At 38.7% G+C, this 13279-nt stretch overlaps 1 protein-coding gene across 1 annotated transcript in view; it reads right to left on the reverse strand.

The window, feature by feature from the left end:
• The window catches only part of MROH2B (maestro heat like repeat family member 2B), a gene marked incomplete at both ends in the record, with an annotated part of 82650 nt that extends 73640 nt beyond the window's left edge, over positions 1-9010 (reverse strand). Inside the window, 2 exons of the mRNA XM_080701756.1 lie at positions 8710-8760; positions 8881-9010. Of these exons, the coding sequence (XP_080557882.1) occupies positions 8710-8760; positions 8881-9010 (181 nt within the window). The remainder of the gene's footprint in view (positions 1-8709; positions 8761-8880) is intronic.
• Between the last annotated feature and the right edge of the window lie 4269 nt (positions 9011-13279).

The raw sequence follows: 13279 nt of genomic DNA on the forward strand, positions 1-13279 counted from the left end.
TGTTAACTCTGTTTACATTGTCTTTGGATATACAATATGTTTTTTTATTTTTTAGGGAGTTTATATACTCTTCTGTTGCCTGTGCCATTGAAGTCATAACCAAGAAATCACTGCCAATTTCAATGTTGTGAGGTTTTATGACCCAGATTTTCTCCTAAAAGTTTATAGTCTTAAGATTTATATTTAGGTCTTTTATCTATTTTGAGTTAATATTTGTATATGGGATTAGGTAAGGGTCCAATTTTATTCTTTTCCATGTAATTATTATTTTTCAACAATATTTAGTTAAAAGATTATTATTTCTACCACCAAATGTTCGTGGAAACCTTGTCAAAAATAACTTGACAATATAGGGAAGAATTTAGCTCTAGGCTTTTATTTAACTCCAATGGTTTATATATCTGCCTTTAGAATAGTACTATACTGTTTCAATTATTGTAGCTTTATATGGTTTGAAATCAGAGAATATGTATCTTCTAGCTTTGTTCTTTTTCAAGATCGATGTGGGTACCTAGAGTCCATATTCCATATTAGGATAGATTTTTTTTCTGAAAAATAAATATATAAATATATGATAGTTTCACCTAAAAAATAGAAAAAAAATAGATTCCCTGGTAAGAAAGAAAGCAAAAAGAAATATTAAAATGTTATCTTTAAGTCATCAAAAGCTTGGTATCAGACAAATGAAACTGTTATGTGAGACTATCATTTTTAATTTTTGATAATTTGCTATAATACTAGATGTCAATCACTAAGCCAAGCATGGGAGGGGGGGATAGGGAGAGAATGGGGTGGGGATCTGGTGGGGGCTGACAGGGCAATGTGTGCATGTATGTCTACAAAAGTATGTATCCCACTATGATGTATGAATACAGTGCACCAATTAAAATAAATAAATTAAAAAAAAAAGAAGTGACAGAATTTTTAAGCTCACTGTTTTGAATAATAATAATCAACCAATAAAAGTATAAAAAAGTCAGGAGAAAACAGTGATAGCAAGATAGCAGATAAAAGTATTAAATCATTTCTGGATTCCAATAGCAATGAAATATTAATAGAGAATTTTTCTTGGGAAAGAGGCAAATCCTAAATCCATAATATGAATCTAGGATAGTAAAATACAACATGATTTTCATGGCTAGTCCTAGTGTTAGTCTCTGTAACTCTTCACCTGCCTCTATAGAGCACAGAAATAAGTATAGAAGTTCAAGAAGAGCTAGCTAGAGCCCATTTCATTGTCTCATGCTTACTAAAGCAGGAGAGTAGATAAATTAAGAAGTATGAGAGATGTTTAGCAATAAAGTTGCTTAATCCATCCAAGCTCAGTTACATCATCTATAAAATGGGTAATTGTGTAGATTAAATATATAAAATATATTGCACCAGGATGGCATTAAGTTATTATCTGTTATTTTTATTGTTGTTCTTTTTTTTAAATTTTTTAAAAATTTTTTTTTAATTCTCTATAATTTGTTTTTATTTATTTATTTATTTATTTATTTTAATTAATTTATTTTTTAAATTGGTGCATTGTAGTCATATATCAATCACATTGGAGTACAAGACTTGAGAGGATATACAAGCACACATCATCCAATTAGCCCTCCTCCAGCCCCCGTCCCATTCCCTCCCCCTCCCTCCGTCCCACACTTCTTTGGTGATTTACTTTGATACATTTGTTTATGTACCTCCTGCGTTTTAAAGAGGCTCCGTCCTCCAGTATTACATACCCTCTGATTGGTCACATTAGTTGCTTCACTATAGGGCCCTTTCTATAGCTCAACCTCTTCCTGTTGCCCTTTTCCTCCTAGTTATTGCTGATTAAGAGAAGCGTCTGATTTATATTTTCTGCGATATTTCTCTGTGCATGCTGCGTTGCAAGTACCAATCCCACTCTTGATGGTCCCAGTAGTGGCCTGGCTACTCAGTGGACTGATCCAGACCTCGCTGGCTCAAGCAGCGGCCTTGCCTCATGGGAGGACCCAGTTCTGGTCTCGCTGGCCCCTGAACCGGTCAAACCCCTAAGCTGGCTTTGGTCCCGACCTTGGAGGCCCCAACACTGGTAATGTCTCACAGCAGGCTCCGATGACGGCCTCACTGGCCCCAGCACCGGCTTAACCCCTTGGCAGGCTCTTATCCTGGCCTCAGAGGCCCCAGTACCGGCTTTGCCTCAAGGCAGGCTCCGATGCCGGCCTAGCTGGCCCCAGCACCGGCCTAATCCCTCGGCAGGCTCCGATCCCGGCCTCGGAGGCCCCAGCACTGGTCATGCCTCAAGGCAGGCTCCGATGCCGGCCTCACTGGCCCCAGCACCGGCCTAACCCCTAGGCAGGCTCATATCCTGGCCTCGGAGGCCCCAGTACCGGCCTTGCCTCACGGCAGGCTCCGATGCCGGCCTCGCTGGCCCCAGCACCGGCCTAACCCCTCGGCATGCTCCGATCCCGGCCTCGGAGGCCCCAGCACTGGTCATGCCTCAAGGCAGGCTCCGATGCCGGCCTCGCTGGCCCCAGCACCGGCCTAACCCCTCAGCAGGCTCTTATCCTGGCCTCGGAGGCCCCAGTACCGGCCTTGCCTCACGGCAGGCTCCGATGCCGGCCTCGCTGGCCCCAGCACCGGCCTAACCCCTTGGCAGGCTCCGATCCCGGCCTCGGAGGCCCCAGCACTGGTCATGCCTCAAGGCAGGCTCCGATGCCGGCCTCGCTGGCCCCAGCACCGGCCTAACCCCTCAGCAGGCTCTTATCCTGGCCTCGGAGGCCCCAGTACCGGCCTTGCCTCACGGCAGGCTCCGATGCCGGCCTCGCTGGCCTAAAAATTTTTTTTATTAGTGCATTATATTCATACAACTTATTGGGGTAAAAAACTTGTGTGTATAAACATGTAGTCATCGCTGATTTAACCCCTACCCAAATACCACCCCATTCCCTCCCCGTCCCTCCCTTCCTTGCTTGGCTTAGTGATTGACTTCGATATGTTTAAGTACATTGTGTGCTTTAGAGATTTTTCTCTTCCCCCTCCTTTCTCTTCCTTTAGGTTATCTTGTTTGCTCCTCTTTTCTCCCTAACTCTCACATATTAGGGAAAGCATCTGATTTCTTATTTTTTGTGACTGACTAACCTCACTTAGCATAATGTCCTCCAGTTCCATCCATTTTTCCTGGAAATGACGTAATTGAGTTTTTTTTGATGGCTGAGTAAAATTCCATTGTGTACATATCCCACAGTTTTGTAATCCATTCATCTGTTGATGGACATCTTGGCTGGTTCCATAGTTTGGCTATGGTGAATTGTGCAGCTATGAACATAGATACACATGCATTAGTTTGGTACTTTGGTTTCTTTTCTTTCATATTGTTGTTCTTATTGTCATATTTGTAACAGTAAATAGCAAAAATGGATAGGAGACCACATTATTCCAAACACATTTAGATTATTGAGACCTTAAGTTTATGGTTCCTGATTTTAGGAGAAAGCATTTTCCCAGGACTCTGAAATGATCACACTCATAATGCAATGAAGCTAATTGTGAATTAATTTTAATTCTTAGACATTTCTTCTTTGTATTACATTTTATAAAATAATGGTTTCTAATTCCTCATTGATTTTTGACATTATGATAGTTCTGCAAAAACAAATATACTGATTGTTTCCCTTGATGTTTACAACTGACAGTATATATAAAAAACTGAATTAACTTTGAACAAGGGAGCTCCCGGAAATATTTTAATAAAGGAAACCATTCTCCCCACAAATTTCACTCGCTTCTCTAGAAATTGTAAGATACAGGACAAATGACTTTGTGAGCATCTTCTGCCATCACCTGCATTTGTAGTTGAGCGAAGTCCAAAAGAGTCACCAAAGGAAGGGGAAAATTATCACAACTTTGTAAAATGACGTTCAAGGGAAGCTCTCTTGGCAGGATTCAGCTCAAATTACATGTATACAGCAAATATTCTTTTTTTAAAAAAAGTGTATACTGCGGAAGATTCAAAATGGTGACAGCCGGACACAGCACATCTCAGTAGCTGGGACAGATAAAGTTTAACTATGACAAAGACAGAGTCTTGACAAACCAAGCAGCAGAAGAAACCACAGGGAACCATGGTGGAAGGAAATCCAATTCTCTGAGTGCACCATGGACCTGGTGTGGTGGCCAGCGCTATCTCAGGCCTCTGGGCCAAACCATAATTGCCAGCTTTGGCGCAGCTTTAGTGCTGCAGCCCCAAGAAATCCTGACAATCCAAGAACTTGAAGTGCAGAAAGTGGCCGCAGAGTTCCAACAACTTAAGTGACCAGCATCATGCCTCAGGGATGCAGAGAAAGGTACAGAAGCCCATGCACTTACCAGAGGCAGCACCCTCAGTGGAAAACTGTCCTGCAGAGACCCAGCCTGCAAAACAGCAAAGGTAACCACTTGCATTACTCGGTACTTGGCGGAAGTGGAAGACCGCCCAGAGCAGCCACGGGACCCTAGTGGGCTAAAACCTAGCGGCCCATCCCGGAGATAGTCCAGATAGAACCTCCCTCTGGAGGAAACACAGGAAAGGCATAGTGCTCAAGCATGGTACCTGCACAGAGTCGCAGGAGGTTGCTCCAAAAATACACTGGATGCCCTCTGGGTGTGAATAGGGAGTAACAGGCCAGGGCAGAAAGGCACAGAGCACAAGGGCATAGATCATAGTGCCCAGGGCAGAGAGCACAGAGCCAGGGATCGTGAAGCGCAAACACTCATGAAGTATGCCCCAAAGCTGACAATAGAATATGGAGCAAATGTGAGACATTGGAATATGCTCCAGAATCTACCAGTGAACAGACATACAAATATTATATGGGCCCACGCCCTATATATGTTAATTATCACAACTGCTGTTTCTTATGTTTTTTTTCTCTCATACTGTTGTTAGTTCTTTTTGTTCTTTTAAAATTTTTGTCCTTTTGTTTTTTCTTTCCTCATTTTTTTTCTTTTGGTTGTTTTTTGGTCTTTGATTTATAATTGTTTTTATTACTTGTTGTGTTACTTTATTCGTGTTTGTTTGCTCCTTACCCCCATTTCTTTTACAAACTTCCTCACTCTAGCCTATCTACTCTCTTTTCTGAAAAGTTGTTTCCCTTACTGTATCCTGTTGTTTTATACTCAAGCTATTTCATATCTCCATACCTAAATACTCTACTAACTACAAGAATCCTACTATCTAACCTTCTTTCATTCTCAACCAGATACTACCTTATTATACTTAAATTCTTACTCAACCTAATCATGTCCTCTACTTTACCCAATTCCTGTAACTGTCACCTCAGCTCCTCCCCCCTTACACAAACCTCACCATTGAAAAAAGCACTGCTTAATCATGCACAAACCTGCTGACATCATTTGGGGTCAGGTTGGTGGCACATGCTTGTAAACCTTGCACTTGGGAGGCTGAGACAGGAGAATCACACAGGTTAGAACCCAGCCTCAGTTTTTTAGTGAGGTTCTCAGCAACTTAGTGAGACTATGTTTCCAAATAAAATATAAAATAGGTATGAGAGTATAGCCTGATGGTAGAAAAGCCCTCGAGTTTCACCCCCAGTACCACACACACAAAACAATTCATTTGGGAAAACATCTGGTCTGGGGCTTTTCTTTGATAGTAGAATCTTATTTGTGTTTCAATCTCTTTGATTGCTATTGGTTGTTTTCTATATTTTCTTGACTAAGTTTAGGAAGGTTGTATTTACCTAGAAAGTTGTTGATTTCTTCCAGGTTTTCCATTTTGTTGGAGTATAGTTTTTCAAAGTAGTTTATGATAACTCTCTGGATTTCTATACTTTTGGTGGTAAAATCTCCTTTTTCATCTCTTATCTTCATAATTTGGGTTGATTCTCTCTCTTTTTTTATTAAGTTGACTAGTGGTTTATCTATATTGTTAATTTCTTTTTTTGAGAAACCAGCTTTTGGTTTTGTTGATTTTCTGTATTTTTTTTTCCTGTCTGGCTTTGGAGTTAGACTGTTCCTGTTTTTCAAAGGCTTTGAGATGTGTCATTAGGTTATTTAGTAATTTTCTGTTCTTCTTATGTGAGCATACAGTGATATGAACTTTTCTCTTAATACTGCCTTCAAATGTTCCAGAGGTTTTGATATGTTTTATCTCTATTTTTGTGTGTTTCTAGGAATTTCTTGATTTCATCCCTTACTTCTTCTATGACCCATTCTTAATTCAGCAGTATAGTGTTCAGTCTCCTCATGTTTATGTGGTTTCTCTGAGTCTTCTTATAGTTGATTTCTATTTTCTTTCCTTTATGATCTGAAAGACACAGGGAAGTTTGTCTCACTTTTTAAATTTGCTAATGCACACTTTGTGGCACAGGATGTGATCTATTTTGGAGAAGGTTCCATGAGCAGATGAGAAAAATGTGAACTCTGCTGTAGTTGGGTGGAATACTCTATATGTGTCTAATAGATGTATTGGTTTATGATATTCTTTAGGTGTGAGGCATCTTTACTGAGCTTTTGTCTAGAAGATTGGTTTAATGGTTTGGGAGGGGTGTTGAAGTCTCCCAGTATTATTATATTGGGATTTATGGACTTATGTGTGACTTACTGTCATAAAGAATTTGTTTTATTAAAATAGCAGCACCTATGTTTGGGACATAAATGTTGACTATCGTTATTTGCTCTTGCTTAAACATACAATATTTTCTTTTCTTGTGTAAAATTTATTTGGAGGCAGCTAGCTAAACTAAATCAGCTATTTAGCAATGTGAAGTGGTTCTTTCTCTGCTGTACTACCTTTGACACATGTTTTTGGTCTCTTAGTTGTAAGATAATTGCTATGCATCCAGGGCTCACGTTTGCATAACAGATAGAAAGAAGGTAAAAGCGTATGGAACTTTTTCCATATAAAATTTAAATTTCAATTTGTGTAGAAAACCTCCACAGTCTTTTCTATTCACATCGTGCTGGTAGAAACTTGGTCACACAGCTGCTGATCACTGTAATGTAGGCTAAGAAATTATGCAATCCAGATGTAGTCACTTGTTTTCTACGTTTGATAACATTTGTCTTCTGTGTTTGACAATTTGATTTACATAAATTATACATAGTAAATTAAAGGGAAGATGATGAAATTAGTTTGGGACATAAACGAAAAATTCAGACAGAGACTGTACTTGATATCCTTGTCCTAATTTTCTAAGCTTACTTTACCTTGAATTATTATTTTTTTGATTCATATCTCAATCCTCCTTTAGTCTTTGTGGCTCTTAATCACACACAGAGATAAAAATGTAGATGTGCATGCATGCATACATACCTGCATGTACATACACACCAAGTTTCAGGTTGTGATAAAGATTATGGTAATTAGTTTCCTTTACTTGGAAAATTCTGGTAAAATGATATACAAAGATAACCACACTTAGGTCAGCAGATAAAAAAACAGACAGCAAGAGAAGCAAGTTTTTTTAGCAAGATTTTTTTTTAAGCATAATTAGTAATCTTTAATGTGTCCTTTAGGCCTAGGACCGTGGCTACCAGGCTTTTGTTTTTCTGTTCTAAGATTGTGAGAGGCGAAAGCTGAACTGCTTGAGGAAATGTAGAAGTTTGAGAGAAAATGCAGTAAAATGGCAAAATCTGATGGCTGGTGATTGATTGAAGAAAGTTTGGGGGAGAAGTGTCTAATTGAGATTTTACTTAATTTTTAAAAATGTAAAAATATAAAACATACACAAAAGTAGGGTTAATTGTGGAGTGAAAGTTTATGTATTTTTTTGATATGTGGAGTAATGTATTTGGCTAATGGACCTCCAAATTGGAGGGATACTGGATGATGGGACAAAGCAACCCCTTTCCCACTATAGACTCCCCCTTTTTTTCCCCCAAGTCCTTTCCTGTTCTTAGCAGGTGGTGACTTAGCCTCTTCTGGCAAACTTTCAGGGACAGGAACTTTACCACTTTTATACAGCCAGACTATTATATTTTGACACACCTGAAATGACTGGGAAGTCTAACCTTCTGAGCCAATTTCTTTGGTCTTAGAAATCCTATCTTTGGCCACAGTTATGTTCTTTGTATAAGGAACATTCTATTTTACCTTACATTTGGCACTACTTAAAATATTTGAAAAGATTTCCAGAATTACTCTGCAATTCAAACATTTGATATTTTCTAGGCAAAATGTCTCTGAATGATCTTGTAATAGTTCCTTCAATAATGTGGCTTTCAGATTTCTCATCTTAAATTAACTCACAGAATTTTTTAAATAAACTCCCAGAAAATTAGATCTTTCTAAATTTATATTTAAGTGAAGGAGAGTTTAAATCAAATTTTTAAAAGTATGGTTCCAAGGGACCTGGTGACACACATCTGTAATCTCAGTATTTGAGGGGCTAAAACAGAGTAATCACGGGTTTGAGGTCAGCCTCAGAAACTTACACCCTCAACAACTTAGTATGACCATGTTTCAAAGTAAAATAAAAAAGGGGTCTTAGAGTGTAGCTCAGAGGCAGAATGCCCCTGGTTTCAATCCCCAGTGTAAAATATGAAAAAATCAACTAATTAATAAAAGTGTAGCTAAGTGTGTCAGGTGTAATAGAACTGTCCACTGCACACCCCTTTGCAAAAACATCAGGAAAATACCTTCATGAGAGCTAAGGTGAGAGACAAGAGCACATGGGCATAGCACAGAACTAAAAAACAATCTCATTCAAGAGGGCAGAAGGGAAAGTTTTACAATACCTGTGTGACCATTTCCCCAAGCCCAGGCAGCACAGTGCAGAGAGATGTTCTCTGTTTAGAAAAAGGAGAGTAAACTGAGCACTAGACTCTGCTGTGGTCCCAACACCAGGTGAAGCCCAGCAAAGCTGAGCACCAGGCTGGCATCCCTGACCCCAGGTTCTCAGCCAGCACTTGTGGACCAAGTTTCTAGGTCTGCTTTAAACCAGACCAGGCCTGGGGGTCCCAGGTCCAGGCCCATCCAATGGCCAGGTTGAGCTCCATGGACCACAGCTTCAGAAACCTCTGTGGACATAGACTCCATAGACTCAGGACACAGGCCTGCCCACCTACACTTGGGTTTCAGTCCATGGAGCTGGCAGCAAGTTTGCAGGATTCAGGCATGCCTCAGGGAACCCAGGTTCTGGGCACATCCTGGAAACCCCAGGCTCTAGGATGAACCTTGCAGACCAAGGCACCACCCTGGCCCTGGGGACCAAAGCACCAGGTCAGCCTGCCTGGGCTTCTCTTTGTTAGAAGTTTTTTGACTGAATTAATCATAGTATTTATAGTTCTATTAAGTAGGGTGACTATAGAATATAAAGTCCTATTACATATTTTATGAAGAGCTCAAAAGCTGAAAAAATGATAAGGAATTGTACGTACTAATTACCTTGATTTGATTGTTTATACACTGTATACGTATATTGAAATATCATATGCTACCTCATAAATATGTATCACTATAAATATCAGGGACCCAAAGACATGTTTATTGAGTGGAAGGATGAATGATTTTAGGGGAATTAAGGAAGTAAGCTTACAATGACCAAGATTCCACTATTCTGGGTTCAGGAATTCAGGTGGAAGATAATATGGAAAGCAGTCATAGCTATGGAGGACCTGGGGAGGGATCACCCTCATCATCAGCAGGTAGGAGAAGTGACTATGTGAGAGCCAGGGCCTGTTCCACAGAAACACAGGAGGGATTTGATGCCCTCCTACCACACCAACCCAATGGGCACAACTCAGCTACTAGAAGAAAGAAATAGGGTAGTTACCAGAGTAACAGCTAATGTATAAACACACTACCACATAGGCTTGCACTTGGGCCAATATAATTTAGGTGAGGAAGGGAATAGGTTTGGCACTGTAATTTGAGAACTGCTACCTAATACCCAAGATTCACCCTGGGCTCATTAGCTCCTAGGTCTAATTAGTTTTGAGAAAGACTTGCAGGACAATAATGTCAGTAACCACTCACCTCTCCCAGGATGGAGAGACTGTGACTAGAGCACTGGGCTGTAGAGATTAGCACTAGAATTTTCAATTCCATGCTCCCATATGATGGGCATTAAGGTCTTTGATGTGCATTCAGCTCCATCAAGATTAGCACGGGAAAAATGGCTGCACATGGGGCGAATTTTGAGAATCAGCTTCTTAAATTTGGACTGGTGCAAGAAGGAAAATCAACCAGGAATTAAAATCTATAAATGAGCCTTAGATTATTGATGATCCACCTACTCAGAGATTGATTTGTTCTCTCTCTTCCTTTCTCTCTCTTTCTCTCTCTCCCTCTCCTCTCTCTCTCTCTCTCTCTCTCTCTCTCTCTCTCTCTCTCTCTCTCTCTCTCTCCCCCTTGTGGGGATTGAACTCAGAGACATTGAGACATTCTATCTCTGAGCTGCATCCCCAGCCCTTTTAATTTTGTTCTTAAATAGGGTCTCGCTAAGTTGCTGAGTTTTGCTACTTGTTGAGGCTGTCCTTGAACCTGCAATCTCCCTGTCTCATCTCCCAAGATGATTGTAATTCCACTCTTGACTATGAGGCTGTGAGAGTTTTTTTTTTTTCAAGAACTGAGCTGAAATAAAACCATGCTGTTTATGTCACTCCTAAGTAATGTAAGAATCACATTACCAAAGGTTCAGAGGGATTCAAAAGGACACTCAGATTCACAGCCATTACATGTTCTAAAGGTTTATTAATCATATTACCAACTATTCTTAAACATTTATCAGTGGTATCAAAGCTTTCAAGATTCACATTCACCCTCCCTTTTGAAAATTAGAACTTTTCCCCCCCTTTTAAAAAATTTGTTCTGCATCTCTTCTAAGAATTTCTTAAATATTAAGGATAGTTTCCAGACTATTGCTTCAGTTTCTCTTACACTGAAATAGAGATGAACTCTCATTGAAGCTTTGCTCTCCATCAACAAGGCTAGGTTCTTGATTTCTATTCTAATCTACCTTGCCTAAGTTTGCTTTTTTTAACCTTCCCCTCATAAATAATTTTTATTCATGGAGATCTTGAAAGCCATTTATGAAGAGTAATTTTGCTTTGTCCCCTTTACTTGTTATCGATGAAGTTCTGTGGCATAGAATCTCCTTCATCTAATTCATTCTATCAAACATAGCTCAGAGAGTCCTGTGCTTGCTGGATTCATTGCCTTCTGAGTTTGAATATCCCACACAGTTGGTAGGGTCTTTTGCCTCTGTTTTGTATTCACTCTTGAAAACATGAACTACATTAAACTTCTGTGCTGTGTAGTTTCTAAAGAAGAGAGGAAAGATACTTCTAGGGACAGAATTTAAATGTTTATGACTGGCTCTCTTCCAGCTCTTTTTTTTTTTGTACTCCTAATAAAAACTTCATACAATAAGCTTCCTTGGAAAGTATTTATTGAGTGACTATTACAGGTATGTCCTCCTGCACCTTATTATTTTGATAACTAACATATTTCCAACATACCTATGTTACTATTCACATTTCACAAAGGAAGAAAATGAATCTACAAGAATCTATGACAGAAGGAACATTGAAAGAAAGTTGAATGATTCTCACCACCAGGCTGTGTCCTTATCATCAAGATTCAAGCCAACTCGCCCAGCAGAGTTTTCTCTGTGATGCTTTTTTTCCCTTTGGGTAAATATGGCAGGAAGTCAGTCTTGATTTCTGTCTTCCTTGTTCCCTATCCAAACATGCAGTTTGGACAAACTTGATTTTTCTCTATTTCATTCACATTTTCCCAGTTGCATCCCATTCTCTAAGGTATCCCATTCTATTTGGCAAGACCAAAATGGAATCAAATAATAAAATTCTCTCAGTGTCTGCCCTTGAGGGTTAGTTATTACTGAGTAGATCTGTGGTTTTATTAAAGTTTTTATTTTTGGGGAGAATTTTTTTTGTATATTAATTGATTTTTTTTATTGGTGCACTGTATTCATACATCATAGTGGGATACAAACTTTTGTAGACATACATGCACACATCACCCAGTCAGCCCCCACCCGATCCCCACCCCATTCTCTCCCCATCCCTCCTTCCCATGCTTGGCTTAGTGGTTGACATCTAGTATTATAGCAATTTATCCAAAATTAAAAATGATAATCTCACATAACAGTTTCATTTGTCTGATACCAAGCTTTTGATGACTTAAAGATAACATTTTAATATTTCTTTTTGCTTTCTTTCTTACCAGAGAATATTTTTTTTCTATTTTTTTTAGGTGAAACTATCATATATTTATATATTTATTTTTCAGAAAAAAAAATCTATCCTAATATGGAATATGGATTCTAGATACCCAAAACGATCTTGAAAAAGAACAAAGCTAGAAGATATATATTTTTTGATTTTAAACCATATAAAGCTACAATAATTGAAACAGTGTAGTACTGTTCTAAAGGCAGATATATAAACCATTGGAGTTAAATACAAGCCTAGAGCTAAATACTTCCCTATATTGTCAAGTTATTTTTGACAAGGTTTCCATGAACATTTGGTGGTGGAAATATAATATTTTAACTAAATATTGTTGAAAAATAATACTTACATGGAAAAGAATAAAATTGGACCCTTACCTAATCCCATATACAAATATTAACTCAAAATAGATAAAAGACCTAAATATAAATCTTAAGACTATAAACTTTTAGAAGAAAATCTGGGTCATAAAACCTCACAACATTGAAATTGGCAGTGATTTCTTGGATATGATTTCAATGGCACAGGCAACAGAAGATTATACAAACTCCCCCCAAAATAAAAAAAATATTGTATATCCAAAGACAATGTAAACAGAGTTAAAAGTTACTAATAGATTTGGATAAAATATTTCCAAATGCTATATCTGAAGGTATATTAGTATTCCAACTAGAAATCCTAAAAATTAACAACAATAAAGGCAAACAATACAATTTAGAGATAGGTAAAAGACTAACATAAATAATGAATCTCCACAGATAACCAATCTTAGTTGTCTGTTGGATGGAAAATCTTGTTTCTCTGGTTCTGGTGTGTGTTACCTATTTCTTCTTTGTAGTTAATCTCTTTGAGTATTTTCTCTAGCGCTGGTTTTGAAACATAAATTCCTTCAGTTTCTGTTTGTCATGGAAGCTTCTTATTTCTCCATCTAATTTGATAGAAAGTTTTGCTGGGTAGGAAATTTTTGGCTGGAAGTTGTTTTCTTTCAGAGTTTGGAATATGTTACTCCAAGCCCTTCTGGCTCTCATGACTTGGTTTGGGAAGTCTGGATGATTCTAATTGGTTTGCCTCTGAATGTCACTTGGCCCTTTGTTTTTGTTGCCTTTAAGAT

Source organism: Muscardinus avellanarius (genome assembly GCF_963383645.1).
Source record: "Muscardinus avellanarius genome assembly, chromosome: 1".
NCBI lineage: Eukaryota > Metazoa > Chordata > Mammalia > Rodentia > Gliridae > Muscardinus > Muscardinus avellanarius.